Consider the following 19217-nt stretch of genomic DNA (forward strand, 5'->3'; position numbering starts at 1 on the left):
GAGTGGCCCGACGGAAGTCTCTCCTCAGTGCAAGACACATGAAAAAACACCTGAAGGACTCCAAGATGGTGAGAAATAAGATTCTCTGGTCTGATGAGACCAAGATAGAACTTTTTGGCCTTAATTCTAAGCGGTATGTGTGGAGAAAACCAGGCACTGCTCATCACCTGTCCAATACAGTCCCAACAGTGAAGCATGGTGGTGGCAGCATCATGCTGTGGGGGTGTTTTTCAGCTGCAGGGACAGGACGACTGGTTGCAATCGAGGGAAAGATGAATGTGGCCAAGTACAGGGATATCCTGGACGAAAACCTTCTCCAGAGTGCTCAGGACCTCAGACTGGGCCGAAGGTTTACCTTCCAAGCAGGCAGTTGAGAGAGCTGAAGGGCCTTGCTCTCTACTGCTCATGGGATTCCATGTTTATATGTTTATAGGGCACGCAAACTATTTTCGAGTTCCAGCTAACACTTGGCAGGAGTACACTTGGTTCAGGAGTACTTAGACTGCAAAGGCTAAAAGGGAATTTCCGTTTAGGACAACAGAATGTTGCTCGACCAACCTAAACAGGGTAAGCCTTACCTCTGTTTACTCTAGCAATGTACTCAACTCTAAGTGTACCTGGGAAACCATGGCACGACCAAACCAAAACTACTATCAGAGAATGTAATATTTGTTCGGCTTATATCTGTAGTAGTGGTCATGACCTCTGAATAAAGATAGTGTTGCTTTATTCAAGTGTATACAGATCTATGGGGACTAAATAAAGTACTTTTAGAAATAAGCAAGTGTAAGTATTAGTCAATTACCTCTGTCAAATGACCAATACTGACAAGTTGAGACACTGACCGTGAGATTTGCGTACTCGGCTGGCACGAGACTATGAGTATATTTAGGTTCGTTGCCTAATGAGTCCGTCACATTTTAGTCCAGATGATGATGAACAGAGGCGAAGAAGATCAATTATAAGTCCCTTTATTAAACAAATTAAACTCAGGTAATCCAATAGCAAGAAACATAAACAAAACGTCATGTAGAACCAAACACATGAACAATACCAGACAAAGAACTGAATGAAATGAGGAACTTAAATACACAGGGTGAATGAACTCAATGACGAACAGGTGACAACTAATTAATCAAAGTCATGGTAACAAATGAAGAGCGGGTAAATTAAAGGAAAACAGGTAACTGAGAGAAACAGACTAAAAGTCCATTAAAACGAAAACAAACCAGGCAGACTGTGACAGAGTCAATATTCCCAATTCCCCAAATAGGCTACTTGAGAATAGTTAATGAGGTTACTCGAGTGCTTTATACACCCAAAATGACATACAAAACACATTTGTTATGTTAATAAAGGTTGCGTGTGCAATACAATACAATAAGACTTTGTTTCAGGTATAAAGGAGAATGTCAAGGGCAGGCAGTGTTTTTGGGTGAAAACATCACAATATAATGAGGCATGAGATACTGTGCATGACACTGGGACGGTACTTTTCTCCTTGGGACACATATCAGGGTGTTTCACCCGTGGCAGTTTTGTTCTGGTTGAAAATAACTCATGGTTAACACCCCAACCCACCCCCACCCCGCAGTCTGGCAGCTGAAGGTGCCTTTCATGGGGTATGAAAGCAAACTTCACCTGAGGAAGAAATTGAGGACAAACCGTCTCTATAGACTCAGGGATCAGTATCAAAGTGCTAAAGAACATCATATCTTCAGTACATCACTGTGATTTTCCTTTCTATAAACATGGAGAACATAGCAGTGCATGTTGTTAAGAGAGCTGACATGTGTTGGAGGGTCAGCCATGAACAGCTCTGCCTTTGTACTGGCTATCAGACACCCAGCACATCTATATATAGATCCAAACCCCAGACCCTGTATCTGTCAGTGGCTATGTGTGTGTTTCAAGAGAGAGAGAGAGAGAGAGGGAGAGACAGGGAATTAGAGCACAGCAACTGGGGTGTGAGGTCTGCAAAATGTATGCAGAACGTCCATGATAATGACATACTACAACAGCTTTATTGTATCAGACTGTGTGTGTGTTCACTGACAGATGAACTATACCTGCTCGGCCATTAATCTAAAAGAACAGCTCTGAGTTTTGGGACCGAGGACACCTTCGCTGAGAGGTGTTACAGAAAAATAGAACACCACCATGAAAGGTGCGCAGTCCTCATTGTCTGGGCAGGTTTCTTAAATCGCATCTAGATAGATAACCATAGACATTGGATAAATATAATAGTGGAATTTGTCCCTTTTTAATTTTTTTTCTTTGGCATATGCATGAGCTTTGTACATTTGCACAAACCTTGTACACAATATTGGAATGTTTGCTCTGTCTCATTTTCTCTTGCACAGTGAAATTTCGTGTCAGCGCCTGAGACAAATGTGTTGAGTATGGACTTGAGTGTGTGATTAAAATACACCACAACACCATCTGTTTGGGGTGATGGAGGGCTGTGTGAATGCCAAGCTACTGCGCCAGACTGGTCTTCATGAGACATATGAAGTCGATGTTTTGGCCAGTGAGAATTTCCATTGAGAAATCCACTTGAGACGCCCATTACTAAAAAGAAGGCAATGTATACTGTGTATTGATACAGTGATCCACATTATAAAATGGCTAACAATATAGTAACAAATTTATGATTTTACTAGCATGCAATTGAGGGAGGAAATCGTACAATAAACCTAGAATAAATGCATGTTAGTTTTTATTTTTTTATAAATCAATAATAGACCCTTTAAACATCTGTATTTCGACAGGTTTTGCTTGCTTCCTGTTATGGAGTTTTGACACAGATAACATCTTCCAGTGGGACAAACTGGAATAAAACGACTTATGTGACTGGAACTGTTTACACCACTGATTTAAAAATGTTCACATGAAATTAGGACAGTCTCCACTTTCATTTATTGTTGACAAAACCTTAGACCCTTTAAAGTCACCATGAAATAAAAACGGACAATTCTTATTTGATGGACTATTGCAGTATTTATTCTAAATGATTTATTGGTGCACATCATCATTGTTTTAAATTCATGTTCCTGGTAATCTTGAATCAGAATAACTTCTCCTCCCTCTTGCAGCAACATCTCTTCTCTGATGACGAGGGCGGGGCAACCTGTCACTCACATGAGATCCACCAATAGCAAACCACAACCAATCAATTCCCCACAGACAAAATCAAGCCCCGCCCTACATTTGTTCTTGTTCCAGAAGCAGTTTCATTCAAAAATTCATCACAATAGGGAAAAAGAGACAAGCATAAGTTGCCTTTCATGCAGACTTTAAAGGGTTAGTTCACCCAAAAATGAAATATCTATCATTAATTACCCTCATGTCGTCCCAAGACCTTCGTTCATCTTCAGAACACAAATGAAGATATTTTATTTAACAAATTCATCTCTCCCCTGTCATTCTGCTAAGCTATTTACGTTGCAGAGCTTCTGTGTTTATGCCAGAACGCTGGCTCAGTATTGGCCGGCATTCAGACATAAACACAGAAGCTCTGCATTGTCCTTATTTTTGTTTTGTTTTTGCGCACAAAATGTATTCTCATCACTTTATATATTAAGGTTGAACCACTGCAGTCACGTTGACTATTTTAACGATGTCTTCACTACTTCTCTGGACCTTGAATGTGGTCATTTCGTTGCTTTCAATAAAGGATAAAAAAAAAAAACAACAACTCGGATTTCATCAAAAATATCTTAATTTGCGTTCTGAAGATGAATGAAGGTCTTACAGGTTTGGAACGACAAGAGTGAGTAATTAATGACAGAAATTTCATTTTTGGGTGAACTAACACTTTAAACTAAACTAAACTAAAATTCAGTTACAAATGCAACCAGTGGGATTAAATAGTTTTTAGAAAAACCTGACTAAACCACACACACACACACAGAGAGAGAAATTACAGGACCACCAACTCTCATTTCCTTTGTCCTCATGTTTCTACACAGAATAAGCTCTGGAGCAGGAAATGAAAAAGACTGAAGGGGAAGAGTAGTCTCAGATGAAAAGGAATATGACAAACAACGTCCCTCCTTTCACACCACATACAAAATAGCAGCCAAGGGTGAGAGGTGATTTTACCTTTTCTCTCTCTTACGACTGTCTTTGTACACTAATGTTATTTTATTAATTAACTCTACAAAATGAGACACAGAAGAGAAAGGGACAGCTGAATGTCAGACACCTATCTTTATCTACCTCACAAACAAACATCAAATGCAGACTAGTACTAGTAATGCATAATTTGTACATGTTCTGATTTGTACATGATCTTGGCAAAATAATGGTCAATGGTCAAATGAAAACAACTGTGATGTATCAAACCAAGGCACTAAGAAACAAAGCAAAGTCTCTGCCTCCTACACACTCCCTCTACAAACACTTCTCCATGTAGTGAATCCTTCAGCCGCTGCAATCATAATCAAGACTTTCCCAGAATGCCGAGTGGAATATAAGACGTGTGTGTTGAACCGTCAGGAGGGTCAGTCGTGTTAATCAGTGGAGGACAGTGGGGGTGTTCGGCCTGCTGATTATGCATCATAAATGACGCACAAGACCAACCAAGGACCACTTGAATATAACTTCAACAGGCACTTTATACTCAGCATTAACTTGACGAATTATAATTATAATTTGTGATGCTGAAACAGAGTCTGTCCTGAGCAAAATGACACAACATTTAATGCTCTGTCTTCTCACAACAAGCATCAGTGACCTTTGATGACCAATGAGGAGCGGATTATTGATGTTTATTGTGCGCCACCTTGTGGGTGAAACAGAAACGGTGAACATTAATATGGTACTTGGCTGTCCTACTTAAATCAGTATATTCCTCAGAATATAGGAACAATACACTGAGAAAGTACATCTCTACAATTTTTGTGTTTGACATTCATTTTTCTGATGTAAATAATAATTTTTGTGATTTGTAAAGCCTTTGAAATGCAGAACGGTAAAACCATTACAAGTAAAACGGGTATAACATGCACTACTTTTCAAAAATGAGTTTGTTTTTTTTAAAGAAGTCTGCTCATCAGGGCTGCAGTTATTTGATCAAAAAATACAGTAAAAACTATGAAATATTATTACAATATAAAACATCTGTTTTCTATGTGAATATATTGTAAAGCTGTAATTTATTCCTGTGATCAAAGCTGAATTTTCAGCATCATTACTCCAGTCTTCAGTGTCACATGATCCTTCAGAAATCATTCTAATATGATGATTTGCTGCTCAAGAAACATTTCTGATTATTATCAATGTTGAAAACAGTTGTGCTGTGAAATATGTGGAAAGTGTTAAGAATTTATTTGAAATAGAATCTTTTGCAACATTATAAATGTCTTTATTGTATTTATATATGTATGTATGTGTATATATATATATATAAAGTCTTAAGCAGGATCAACATCAATTTTTTTTCTGATAAAATAAAAATAAGTAGATAAGAAGAAATGAAGAACAATGTATTAAAACTTATTTCATCTTTATTAGGTACTATCAAGAAATACATTTACTTGTGAGATCAAAGCACTGTGCATCAAATCATACACAACATTAGAACAGTTTCTTTTAATTAATTTTAAGAAATAAATATTTCTTGAGAATAAACAAAGTATTATTATTTTGCATAATTTCAGCTGAGAAAAATGAACCTTGAACCTTGTTGAAGACTTGCAACAAAATACCATTTGTAAAAGGAATTACATTCATGCAAACTGAAGTCTTGTTTTCAATGCTGTACTGTATATGCTCCAGATAATTCAGAGACAAACATATTATATGGAAACTACTCTCTTACTATCAGTGTCTGACACATAAGTGCAGGATTAGTGAAACACTTTGAAATGGTCTGTATTTCTGCATGAATGGCTCATAACATTGAGATCTGATCCATATTAATGAACAAAATATACCATTTAAAGTGCCAATTAAGTTTGATCTGAGGTGATGAGATGCTTGATTTATGTCTTATAAGGGTGTATATGATTACAAATATTTGAGACAATTTTTATGAGCCATTCCTACAGAAATTGAAGTTATTTTTTCCTAAATACATGCCAGCGCATGCATAAAATAAATACACAGACACACACAAACACACACACTGACACACACACACACACACACACACACACACACACACACACACACACACACACAAAGAGTCCTACCCACCATCACAGAAATCAAAGGGGCTTGGGGCAAAAATGGCAACAAAATTAATAAAAATGCTCCCCAAAAATCAAGATATATGTGGCAAAAATATCCCTGTATGAATTCTTGTTTTTAATATTTATATCATAAACAAGAAGTTCATGTTAGGTGACTTAAAACCGAACAACTGAAGGAATCATTTGACTGAATGATTGAATGACTCACTCGTTACAGTTTTCACAATCACTAGGACACATTTCTCAAATCTCTTCACAGTGATCACATTATCAGTCTATGTGAGCTAAACTGTGGATCATTTATCACTGCTTTGGCACACAATGCATTCAATGACTACATCTTTTGATTTACATGAATACAATTCTCAATTAGACACAACTACCATAAAAACTCTGTGAACCTACAGGCCAATTTCCACATTTACATACTCTTTTATAAGACAGCAATTTGCTACATTTCTACAGTAAATACAGCACAAATACACTGTATATATACAGTATGTATTCACAATTGATTAATGTTATTGAACTGAACTGAATCAACACTGAACTGACGTGAGATGAATAATGACACTATTGACTTGTTAGAGCTGCTTTACAGCAGAATTTGAACTTGTTACTCCTGTGAAGCTGCTTCGAAACAGTATGTATTGTATAAAGCACTATAGAAATAAAGGTGACTTGACTTGTATGCATAATCAGTGTTGGAGCCATTATATTGAATTGTAATTTTTGTTTGTGACACTAGAGGGCATGTGAGTATATTTAACCCAAGTGCTAATGAGATACAGGTGGCGCAATGGAAGTTCAAACAAACTTTTTGACCGTGCCATGTCGAGCATGCAGCGTATAGTGCAGGACTGTGCTCGTGCCCGTTAACAGTTTGTTTTGAATGGTATTTTTGTTTTTTGAGTAGAAAATCGAAGTTAAGTTTGAAGTTTTATTTTAATTTTATTTTTGTTATTTGCAATGCTAAATGGACAATAAATGGATTGGCATATCCGACTTTATTCCAAAGGTATGGACAATAACTTCATTTATTCAAGGCAAAGCACGCGTCAGAAACAGACTTCTAAACCCCATCTGCGTCCCTACAATCAGTATTTACAAAATAAACAGAAATGCAAGAGTGAAAAATGTATTTGTTTCTCAAATCATTGAGTTTTGATTTCTAAGTGATCAAATTAGGTATATTTACACTATAAACAGGAATGCAGGAGGTTAAAAAAATGATCAAAACGAGTTTTGATCAATTTATCAATAAGTGTTTTCACATGATCACTGGGTGTAGGTAATCGGGAAATGATTGTGGTATTAAATTTCTTAAATGAAACACAATAGCTGCTATTTTTTTAGTTATGTGTCTAATGTAGAGAACTGTGTTAAAAGTTTGTTTTACAATTGCAAACTAAGTGTAAAGCAGATAATGTGCTTGTATTTTTGCAGACTTAGTCTCAAGATTAGGTACATATGGCACGCACAGCAAGATCCTCGAGCAATGCCAAGAGTGCCAAGCAATGCCATCCTCAAAACAAGTTCAAACACAATAAACACCTGAGAAATGTGTCCTAGCGATTGTAAAAAACTGTAAGAGAATGATTTGCTGCCACCTAGTTTTAGTTTCAGTACATTTTTTCCATGTTTATTTTCTATATTTATATCTGGCGTCTGCGGCTGATAAAATCATTCCTGCGGTCCAACATGCTGCAAGAAAGACTGTCCACACTTGCTCAGATGTCAACTGAACACGACGTTATGAGATCGCTGTATAAAGATAAACTTTTGCTTTTGCAGCACTTCATTATCAGAAAGACAAGCTCTAAATGTCAAAATCAGATCAACCTAAGTGTAAAACATTTCCTCTTGATGTAGCCTATTCTTATTCATATTGTATTAAATCACTTATCTAATCCCTATTATTTAATTTTTATTTTTTTGCTCTCATGGCCTTGGTCATTAACGCTGAGGGGCTGAGGGAGTGATGAAGATTGAATGTTGATTTTGTTCCCGGTCGTGATTTTAATGTGTGGATAGAATGCATTTTAAATAGACTATTAAGAGTAACATAAGGAGTTAATATAATAAACACAATGGTAAAGGCCACCTCTGACCCAAACACACACACACACACACACACACACACACACTCAGCACTGGAGCAGGATCCAGCACTTCAGTCAGGTTCAGCTCTCATCTTATCTGACTGCTTGCCAAATGATTATAGCAAAGATGGTTGCCACTAGCGACATGACAAGAGCCAGGATACACATCCTCTTGCGGGATTTTCTCTTTAAAGGGAAAAAACAGAATCATGAACAGCCTGAGACATTAGCACAGCATCTGTTACAAATGTGTAAAGAGTGAAAGACCGTGTCCATCACGGTCATACCTGATAATAGGCCGCCTGCTGGATCTGCTCGGCCCCTCGCTCCACATGCACCTCTGCACTCTCCACGTTGGCTTCAATGCTATCTGTGTGGGGTGACATGAGGAAAGCAGGCTTTAACATGTGTGAACGACTGAACCTGTGCAGAAACATGAAGAGAGAGAACTAGACTAACCCACCTATCATGTCACCTTGGTCATGGATCATGACTGCGAGATCCTTGAAGATCTGATTCACATCCATGATGTCTGACTGAATCAAGACCAGAAGGCAGTTAAGATATTGAACTATAACCCATCAATTAACATGTAAGTACTGTTATCAATAAGTGATGACACTGTATTAAAGACTTCTTCTATTTAAAAGTGTGCATTAAAAGAACACTAGGTTATGTCCAACTTCATTCATTTTTAATTTGTAGCTACTGCTTGGTACATTTAATGGTGACTGAATATTCAAATATATCTACCCTCCATAATTAATGCTGATTGGTTGCTCACTGTTGCCAAATATTTTCAAGCTGCTCAAAAAGTCAGTTAATGTCTCTAGAAGATGCAGTGCAGCAACTGTCTGTTTTCTCTTCTAATCTGTGCTCACATACTTTATGTTAAAAGGTTAGTTCACCCAAAAATAAAATTTCTGTCATTAATCACTCACCCTCATGTCCTTCTACACCCGTAAGACCTTTGTTCATCTTCAGAACGCAAAATAAGATATTTTTGATGAAATCCAAGAGTTTTTTTTTTTATCTCCCATAGAAAGCAACAAAATTACCACATTTAAGGTCCAGAGAAGCAGTAAAGACATTGTTAAAATAGTGGTTCAACCTGATCATGTGATCAGCATGACGTATGCGTGTGACGCTGACACAGGAGTCGGCCAATAATGAGTCAGCGTTCGTACGTAGAACCTGGAAGCGCTGGACGTAAACAGCGTATGAGAATGACACAGAAGAGAAGAGATTGTTGAATAAAATCATTATTTTTGTTTTTGCGCACAAAAAGTATTCTCATCGCTTCATAACATTAAGGTTGAACCACTGTAGTCACATGACTGTTCTAACGATGTCTTTAGTACCTTTCTGGACCTTGAATGTGGTAATTTTGTTGCTTTCTATGGGAGATAAAAAACCTCGGATTTCATCAAAAATATCTTAATTTGTGTTCTGAAGATGAACGAAGGTCTTACGGGTGTGGAACGACATGAGGGTGAGTAATTAATGACAAAAATTTTATTTTTGGGTGAACTAAACTTTATATATAGCCAAATGTACAAAAAAGCTGTTCTCATTTACATATTTTCTGTCGGACAACAGAACAAGTATGATATAGTGACTCGCTACATGTTAAAGGATTAGTTCACTTTCAAATGAATATTAGCCCAAGCTTTACTCACCCTCAAGCCATCCTAGGTGTGTATGACTTCCTTGTTTCTGATGAACATAATCGAAGAAATATTAATAAATATCCTGACGCATCCGAGCTTTATAATGGCAGTGAACAGGGTTCACGAGTATGAGCTGAAGAAAGTGCATCCATCCACATCCATCCATCATAAACATGTACTCCACACGGCTGAAGTGAAGCGATGCGTTTGTGTAAAAAAAATATCCATATTTAACAAGTTATGAAGTAAAATATCTAGTTTCCGCCAGACCGCCTTCTGTATTCAACTTACAAAGAAAGTGTAACTGACGCACTTGTTTCGTAAGTGTTGAATAGGGAAGGTGTAGGACGTGGCGTAAGCTTTTTGAACTGAGAGTTTTACACTTTCTTCGTAACTTGAATACGGAAGGCGGTCTGGCAGAAGCTAGATATTTTACTTGTTAAATGTGGATTTTTTTTTTACACAAACGCATCGCTTCGCTTCAGAAGGCCTTTATTAACCCCCCGGAGCCATGTGGAGTATGTTTATGATGGATGGATGTGGATGGAAATACTTTCTTCAGCTCATACTCGTGAACCCTGTTCACTGCCATTATAAAGCTCGGATGCATCAGGATATTTATTAATATATCTCCGATTATGTTCATCAGAAAGAAGAAAGTCACCTAGGATGGCTTGAGGGTGAGTAAAGCTTGGGCTAATTTTCATTTGAAAGTGAACTAATCCTTTAACCAGCAGTTCAAAAAGTTGCTAGATTTGACACTAGTTGCTTTAAACTAAAGGGGTTTGAAAAGTTGCTAAGTTGGTGGTTCATATACCAAGGGAGGCGGTCCTCCTCTGCTATGTATTTTTTCTCAACACTCTAACTGCTGAAAGTGCAGTCGAGAGCAACAGTTGGTTCCAGAAATAAAAAGCTTGATGGAAATTAATTTTGATAACTTATAAACCTTTAAAGACATCCTTACTGTGAGCTATGAGGTTGTTAACTCTTTCCACGCCATTTTGTATTCACTGTTATACGGTAGGGGGGCGCTATTACGCATCTTCTGAAAGAGTACTGAATCTCCGGATCAAAACACAGGTAAAGAAGAAGCAGAAACAAGCGATAGAAGCATTGCTTATAACACGATCATCAAATATTAAACAGCATATAAATCAAATTAACATTACTGAATGAAATGTTGACTCAGAACGAGGTATAGGACTGTGAAGCTTTGGGGGGTGTTGATGGACTCGATCTACTCCATCAATGTTTTGATCATCTTTGTGAATCCGATCCAGACGTAGTCTTTAACAAAAATGTGATTTTCTCCCTTTTTTTGTTCCTTGTTTTTTTAATTAAACTTACCCACATTCAAATGTTGATTAAAAAAAAAAAAAAATTTTTATTTGTTTAAAAGCAGAGGGTCTTTTCTTTCTTTTAATATATTGCATGTTCAGATGTTCATACAACAAAATATTCTGGGGTCCATGAAACTTTTGTGAAAATTATCAAAAAATGCGGGCACTTTGCTGTCAACTTTTTCCAAAAACGCTGGCAGGAAAAAAAATAATCAATAGTATTTGCTTCTTACTTATTTTTTAAAATAATAATTTTTAACAGCAGAATTCATGGTGAAAACTACATTACCCATGATACTGTGCAGAATATTCCACCAATCAGAAAGTTAAAACAAGGAAAAAGCACCAAAAGAGCTCTTTAGCTCCGCCCACTCCCATGAAGCATCTTCCTAGACTCTCAAAATACTTACATATTTGAATATCAGGGCTCAACGCTAAAGATTTTTTCTACTGGCCCAGTCGGGCCAGTGGTTCAAATTTTCACTTGCCCCAAGAAAATGGGCCTATAAAATAAGCCTAGTTATTGTTTTCGTTGTTTTTGATACATGTAACCTTAATAAATAGGGTTATGACACCAAAAGCTACTAGATTAACTCTCTTAAATTTTAAATATTGTTAGACAAATAAACAGTAAGTAATAAAATAGTAACAAATAATCAGATTACGAGTAATAGCACAAATAAATACAACAGAACAAACATATAAATGAAATAAACAGTGCTTTTCAAGATTTTCATGAAGGTTTAAACAGGAGATTTTCAGGTACAGGAATTGTAATCTAATGTATTACTATTTAGCTATAGATTAAACTTTATTACAGTCAAGAGCAGTTACAGATGCATAAATAATGTTTGAAATGTTGAAAATATAAAACATTAAATACTGTTATTTGAAATTATTTAAAAAATGAAAAGACACTTTAAAAGTGAAATTAAACCAGACAGTAGGTGGCAGCGAATGTCATTGAGATTCAACCAACCGATTCATTCAAACAGCTGATTCATTCAGGAAGTGTTGCTCAAGAGATGCAAAACAATGCTGTGGACTTTTTTTGTTTAGAACTATTTTCGTTGGCGAAATAGAGCAAAACAGGCGATTTGGTGTCTAAAATGTAAGTCACTTGATATTAAGTTCTTGTTCATTAAACTGTACGCTGTATAAAATCAATATCACATTTGTAATCATGCTGATATTTGTAGAAAAACGGCACTCTTTGTGTAATATTGGTTAACTATATTAAATTATATAAATATAAAAGATATACAGGGGCATTCTAAAGGCATTTTAGTAGACTAAATCACGCAGTGAAAGCGTACTCTCTAAATATGCACGCGCACTAGTCTAACCTACTAGACTACGTCACACAGTGCATGCGTGCACTCAATGAGTGTGTTTTTGTGTGGTTTTTGTAAAGTGAGGGACATACTCGATAATTTCAGATCGTTTAATCAACAATTACGATATCATAGACGATATATATCGCACACCCTATAGCACTGGCCCGATCGGGCAAGTTACCGCTGCGTCTACTGTCCCGAGCGTCGTTCACACTGGCCCCGGGCCATCGGGCAGTCCTTATTGAGCCCTGAATATATATGCTTATTTTACTTAAAATATATTATTTGTTTGTGTAATCAACATTTGTAAATGAGTAGTTTTATATTTCTCCATCGTTTTCAATTTGACCATGTCATTCGCAATGCTTCATGGGATTGTAGTTCTTTTTTCACAGTCTTGTACCTTTGTATTTTTGTCTGATTTTCTAATACTTTTTTGCTTCAAATCAAAGTTTGTAATGTTGTGATTCACCTCTTAGCTAGCTCTTTTTTTTTTTAATTGCTATGGGAGAAATTAATGGAAAAAATACTTCCGGAACCAAAGCCACTGAAAAAGTGGGCGGGCACTAATGCACTCTATTTGATTTTCTACCAGATTAGCTTGAATGCTGATGGGTCTTGAAGAAATTATCATTTTGATACACTGATGTCATACAGGAAGTGCTCACCTCCAGCTGACGGATATTGGTCTCTCTCTCTTTAATAAGCTCCAGGTCTTCTTCGGTCACAGGCTCCTCTTCTGTCTGCATTCGCCACCCTTCATTTCTTTTCAAATAAAAACAGCTATAATCATTTCTGCTGTCAGATCTCTCACCAGACACAATGTTCAGATTTGATTCATATATCATTGATACGCAGTAAATCATCTTGCAGTATGTTTGTGATGTGCATTATTATGAAGATCAGGGTACATGAAGGCAATATTTGATCCTTGAGTTTAGTTAGGGTCAATGGAATTATGAACACAGCTGGGTAAAGGTTTAGATTTTAGACATTAAACTGTTAGTTCACCCAAAAATGAAAATTAATCATCATTTACTCACCTTCACGTCAATCTAAAGAGTGAAAACAAACCTCATTGTTTCTTGCATAAGCCTATATGTGCTGATTAATAGTTGCTGCCAAAATCTAAGCCACAAAGAACTAATTTTGGCACAAATCAAATATTGCCCAACACCTTAGTAAAGGCCCGTTCACATAATTATTTTCTAAACACTTTCAGGTTTTGTCACAGGGCTTTTAGCAAACATCATGTATTACACGAGCTTCTGTTTATCACATCTGATGTGTCGCGCTGATCAATGTTTATATGTGAATAAAAGCCTAAATTCAATCTGTCCATCAGATAAAGTGATCGTGTCTCTTCAGAAGACTCGGATTAAACCGCTTGATTCATAAGCATTACTTTTACAATCTCTTTCTGAACTTTATAAGGCGTGAAATTTTTGGTGGACAAAAATGATGAGAAGAATATTAAAATGGTCTTAATTTGTGTGCCAAAGATGAATGACATGAGGGTGACAAAATGTTCAGTTTTTTTAATGGAAGCTTGTTTCCACCACGGAATAAAACAATTTAAAAGATAATTGTGACTTTTATCTCACAATTGTGGAATATTGTTTATATCCCGCAATTCTGACTTTATAACTCACAATTTCAAGTTTATATCCAAAAATTCTGACTTAATTTCTTGCAATTCTGACTTTATAACTTATAATTGGCAATTTATATCATGGAATTCTGACTTTATAACTCAAAATTGGCAATTTATATCATAATTCTGACTTTATAACTCAAAATTGGCAATTTATATCATAATTCTGACTTTATAACTCAAAATTGGCAATTTATATCATGGAATTCTGACTTTATAACTCAAAATTGGCAATTTATATCATAATTCTGACTTTATAACTCAAAATTGGCAATTTATATCATGGAATTCTGAATTTATAACTCATAATTACCCATTTATGTCACAATTCTGATTTTATAACTCAAAATTGCCAATTTATATAATGGAATTATGACTTTACAACTCGCAATTGACAATTTATATCACAATTCTGACTCACAAATAGTCACAATTACCCTTTTTATCTTTTATTCAGTGGCGGAAACAAGCTTCCATACTTTGTAGTGAATGACCCCTTCAACAAACTCTTCTCACACAGATTTTAACACAAAAACAAAGACTCTCATGCCTCAATGAATATATTGAACCTACTTTTCAAACGTCACAAGCTGTTCATCTTGATTGAGCTCATCAACCTGCAAGGAAAAAAGGCTTTTTTACTAAGGTAATGACATGCAAAAAAATAAGCAGTTGATAATAAGCAAACGTGTCTTATTTTCCTGGAGTCTGGATCCAGCTCGCGCCCTGGCCACTGATTCGCGCTCCCTCTCCGCAGCTCGGCGCTGGACCACTTGGAAGTTGTTGAGGGCGGCCGAGAAGTCATTCATCAGACGGTCTTTCTGGATCCTCTGCTGCCGCTGTGAGAATAGCAGCATTAGCATCAGTGCGTCGGGCAGACAGGAGGTCAGCGGCGGGGTCAACTCACCTGTTCCGAAGGGGACTGCGGCTGTGGCAAAGAGCCCAGCTCTTTCAGATGTCTGTTGGTCTCTTTTGCTAACTGGTTTGTGTAGTGCTGCATTTGCTGGCTGTGTGCAACATACAGAGGTTTAAACCACCAACAAATGTTACTGTTTATAACACTCTCTTCATTTCAGACCAAAATGAGCTGAAATACTGTAGCTGGGGATTTCTATACTCTAAATTCATTCAAGTTGTGAGAGATAATTAGTATACACAGGTTTTTAACAGTTCACAGGAAATGTTTTTGCTAAAATAAGCACTTTTGAAGAAGAATTTGAACAAGTATTAACTTTGTTATTAGCAAAACATATTACTTTGGCTAAAGTTTTTATATCAATACACTGGGTGCCTTTTGCCCCGAGTGTGAGATAAATTCCTACAACCATATAACATATGAGAGAGCAGCCTATAGGGTCATTCCGTGTCAAATCAAACTTCCCCAGCTCAAATTTTTGATTTTGTTAATTTTTTTCCTGTATAAAGACAAACATAAATAGTGATGAAAGCCAAAATATTAAATGCCACAGATGTATATTTAATAAGTAATCCACTATTTTGTAGAGGGGGTCAAAATGACCATTTTCACCCGAGAGAGTTTGGTTTTCGGTCACTGAAAATGGGTAAAATTCAACAATTTGAACATGGAGCTGCTTTGAGATCCCCATATCTATGGGACTGAACTATATAGGGCCTTGAAAATGAAGATACCAAAAGAAATGTTTGTTAAGAAACAGAAACTAAAAGGATATTAAGATATCTTTAATACTTCTTGAGTTACAGGCATGAAAACTTGAGGCAAAAAACACAAGAAGTGCTTTTTCCCCATTTTTGAACTGTCACTGTTGCCATATAATTAAACAAAGATTGCTAAAGTCAACCAATTTTACTAACAGACCTACCAATCTCTGCGTAAAAATAAAATAATGATGCTTCATCTTTCTAAAGTCATTTTTACACCCCTCTAATTTGGCTCCAAATCTCAGGTGAAAATGGTCATTTTGACCCCCCTCTACAAAATAGTGTATTACTCATTAAATATACATCTGTGACATTTAATATTTTGGCTTTCATCACTATTTATGTTTGTCTTTCTACAGAAAAAAATATACAAAATCAAAAATTTGAGCCGGGACCTCTGGTTGATTTGATACAGAATGACACTATAGTCTGTGAAGCAAGAATGGATGGAGAAAACTGGACTCACAGTCTGTCCTGAAGTTCTGGTGTGTCCGGTCTGGTACTGAGTTGGAACAGCATGCTCTTGATTTGGCCAGCTATGCACAGAAAACATGAGATGAGACATTATAACATTGAATTATGGGGAAAGATTACATAAATATGCAGTTATATTTGTGTTTATGAGGAATACAACCAAACTTTTATAACAAATACAGTCTTTTCTCTTTAAGTGAAACACATTTACTCACTGTTTTGTGTGATTTTCTGGATGTTTGAGCTGCATGTCTGAGTGAGATTGCTGAAATCTCTCGGCTGTGAGTGACAGCTGTCCATCATTCCGTAAGACATGATGACTGAAAACAACAATTTCAATTTCCACTTGATGATAAAATTGTAGTTGTCATTTTCGCAGCATTATAACGCATAATTGAATTAAAGGTTACATGTTTTCTGATATTAATAGATTTTTTAAAAAATAAATAAACGTAAATCATTAAGGCTGAGAAAATCTGAAAATACTGCGTACGCAACGCAATAAGACATTTCATATTGGTTCGGGCTGAACAGGCCTTTCGCCATCATAAAATATTTACTATATTTAATGTTATTTTATCATCTTAAATGATGCAGCAACAATACTTGTAGTAATGTCAACATAGCGAACAGTTTCATAAAAGAAAGCGTGAGAGAATGAATCGCATACCTGTGATGCTCAGATGCGGCAACGCGCCTCTCTTCTCTCATAGAAATAGAATAAACGCATTGAATGGCAAAAACATGGACGAACATTGAGTGGGCGGGGCTTATCTGCCGGTTTCGACGAGTCTAAATAATAATTCTCATATTTCTTCAATTCGCTTTGTTTAATGTATATTAAAGTTCTCAGTAGCGTTATTAAGGCGTAAATTAATGCCTATAAACTTGCTGAAGCTGAAAAAAGGGCGACGCTGTCACGTGGTCCTTGTTACTTTTGTCAGCGCTTGTCAAGGAGGTCCAGTCACAGTCGTTTGTGATTTCTGGACAGGCCATGGCATTAAATAATTGTAGTTTTCTGGGACAGATTTCCGTTTATATGTCAGTTACCAATATTTGGAAAAGAAATAAATCTAAAAGGTTACACGTTTCGTTCACAAATGCCTCTAACAAGACATAAAAACGTCAATGTTGTTGAATGAAGAATTCTGCGTTTTGAGCCACCACGCGCCCTCTAGAGGACGGATCTGGTTTTGTTTCAGAGAAACCGCTGTTAGACGTCAACACTACTAGAATGATGGCTGAATTCACATGAGACACTCATGTGCGCCACACTCTTAATGTCTCCTCTTTTCTAATTAATGCCATGAAAATCTAGTTTTTTGTTTTTGTTGTGAATGTAAGTTCCCATTGGTCCTCTGCACTAATAAAAAGACATAAATACTAGGCCTTACTTAAAATACTATTTAAGTTGTGCTTTAATATTGAGTGACTGGTGGGATTTCTTTAGTTGGAAGAAATAAGCTCTGGCAAAGTCAGGTTCCTGTCTCATGACTTTCACAGGATAATAGATCTCACACACAAGGCTCTCATCACATGACTCTCACTAGAGTGCTTGTGCTCAGAGCCACATGCTTACATGCAAACTAAGGGTTACAAAGATTAGAAAGAGAATGAAAGAGAATAATTATTAAAAAAAAAGCATTTTAAGTGTTTTGAAGAAACTCAAAAGACACGCTAAAAATGTAATAACAGTAGGATGTGAGTATAACATGTTCTATTGTTATGCATTATTAGTTTATGGTTTATTCAATTATATGTTAATTTGCAGTATTCTCACTCTAAGAAGAAACAATACTGCAAAAAATCTGAACACAAAAGAAGATATTTTGATGGGCCCCACTGACTTCCATAGTATTTTTTTTCTTCCATACTATGGAAGTCAATGGGGCCGATCAACTGTTTAGTTACTGACATTCTTCAAAATATCTTCTTTTGTGTTCAGCAGAAAAAAAAAGAAAAAAAGAAATTCATAAACCTGAGGGTGAGTAAATAATGACAGGATTTTCATTTTTGGGTAAACTATCCCTTTAAGTTGCTTCATCATTCGTAGGCGTGATTTAAGGCAAGCCATTTTAGCATTTAATGCCCTTGTCTGTGCTAGTCATAATTTATTTTTAACTAGATAAAATTTGAATTCCAGATATCTGTACTGCAATTTTGACTCGTCATGATTAGAATATCTAATGTGATTATGACTAGTCATAATATGCATTGAAGATATCTACAATGCTATTTTGACTAGTCATATTCTTCCATTGACTTCCAAAATATTTTTCTGATATCTACAAATGTATTTTGTATATCTTTAGAAATGATGAATTAAAGATATCTTAAATTTGAATTGTGACTAGTCAAACACCAGTTAGAGATATCTCGAATTGTAATTTTTACTAGTGGTCATTCAGTTACAGATATCAGTACTCATCTTACAGAGCTCAGCACTCATCTTCTTGCTGGATCTGCCTGCTGCTTTTGACAGTTAACCACAAGATCCTCCTGTCAATCCTCAAGACGAAGGGTATCTTGGGTACCGCGCTCCAATGGTTCAAGTCTTACCTCTCAGGTAGATCCTTTAGGGTGTCATGCAGGGGTGAGGTGTCTAAGTCGCAACATCTAGCTACTGGGGTGCCTCAGGGCTAAGTGCTTGGACCGCTTCTCTTCTCCATCTACATGTCATCGCTAGGATCTGTTATTCAGAAACATGGTTTATCCTATCGCTGCTATGCTGATGACACACAACTCTACCTCTCATTCCAACCA

General features: G+C 36.4%; 1 protein-coding gene and 1 long non-coding RNA gene across 2 annotated transcripts; one reads left to right on the top strand and one right to left on the bottom strand.

The window, feature by feature from the left end:
* The first annotated feature begins 367 nt into the window (after positions 1-367).
* Positions 368-8301, top strand: LOC127497231 (uncharacterized). The gene is made up of 2 exons (XR_007925483.1): positions 368-567; positions 3972-8301. It is a non-coding gene; the product is annotated as an uncharacterized LOC127497231 (long non-coding RNA).
* stx12l (syntaxin 12, like) lies at positions 5493-17313 on the bottom strand. Its single transcript, XM_051865566.1, has 10 exons — positions 17125-17313; positions 16670-16774; positions 16447-16516; positions 15208-15307; positions 15001-15139; positions 14874-14916; positions 13315-13411; positions 8763-8835; positions 8587-8669; positions 5493-8485 (listed from the first exon to the last, which is right to left on the bottom strand). Exons 2-10 carry the CDS (start codon positions 16767-16769, stop codon positions 8393-8395), a joined length of 798 nt encoding a protein of 265 aa, XP_051721526.1. The 5' UTR covers positions 16770-16774; positions 17125-17313; the 3' UTR covers positions 5493-8392.
* Positions 17314-19217: the final 1904 nt, after the last annotated feature.

This window comes from Ctenopharyngodon idella, chromosome 16 (genome assembly GCF_019924925.1).
Source record: "Ctenopharyngodon idella isolate HZGC_01 chromosome 16, HZGC01, whole genome shotgun sequence".
Taxonomy (NCBI): Eukaryota; Metazoa; Chordata; class Actinopteri; order Cypriniformes; family Xenocyprididae; genus Ctenopharyngodon; species Ctenopharyngodon idella.

Excerpts from the sequence above, each read along its gene's own strand:
- stx12l (XM_051865566.1), bottom strand. The coding sequence starts at position 16,769 with ATGTCTTACGGAATGATGGACAGCTGTCACTCACAGCCGAGAGATTTC. Across the intron at positions 14,917-15,000 it reads AGCTGGATCCAGACTCCAGG|TTGATGAGCTCAATCAAGAT; the intron begins AAAATAAGACAC and ends TTTCCTTGCAGG. Across the intron at positions 8,836-13,314 it reads CCAATATCCGTCAGCTGGAG|TCAGACATCATGGATGTGAA; the intron begins GTGAGCACTTCC and ends GTCTTGATTCAG.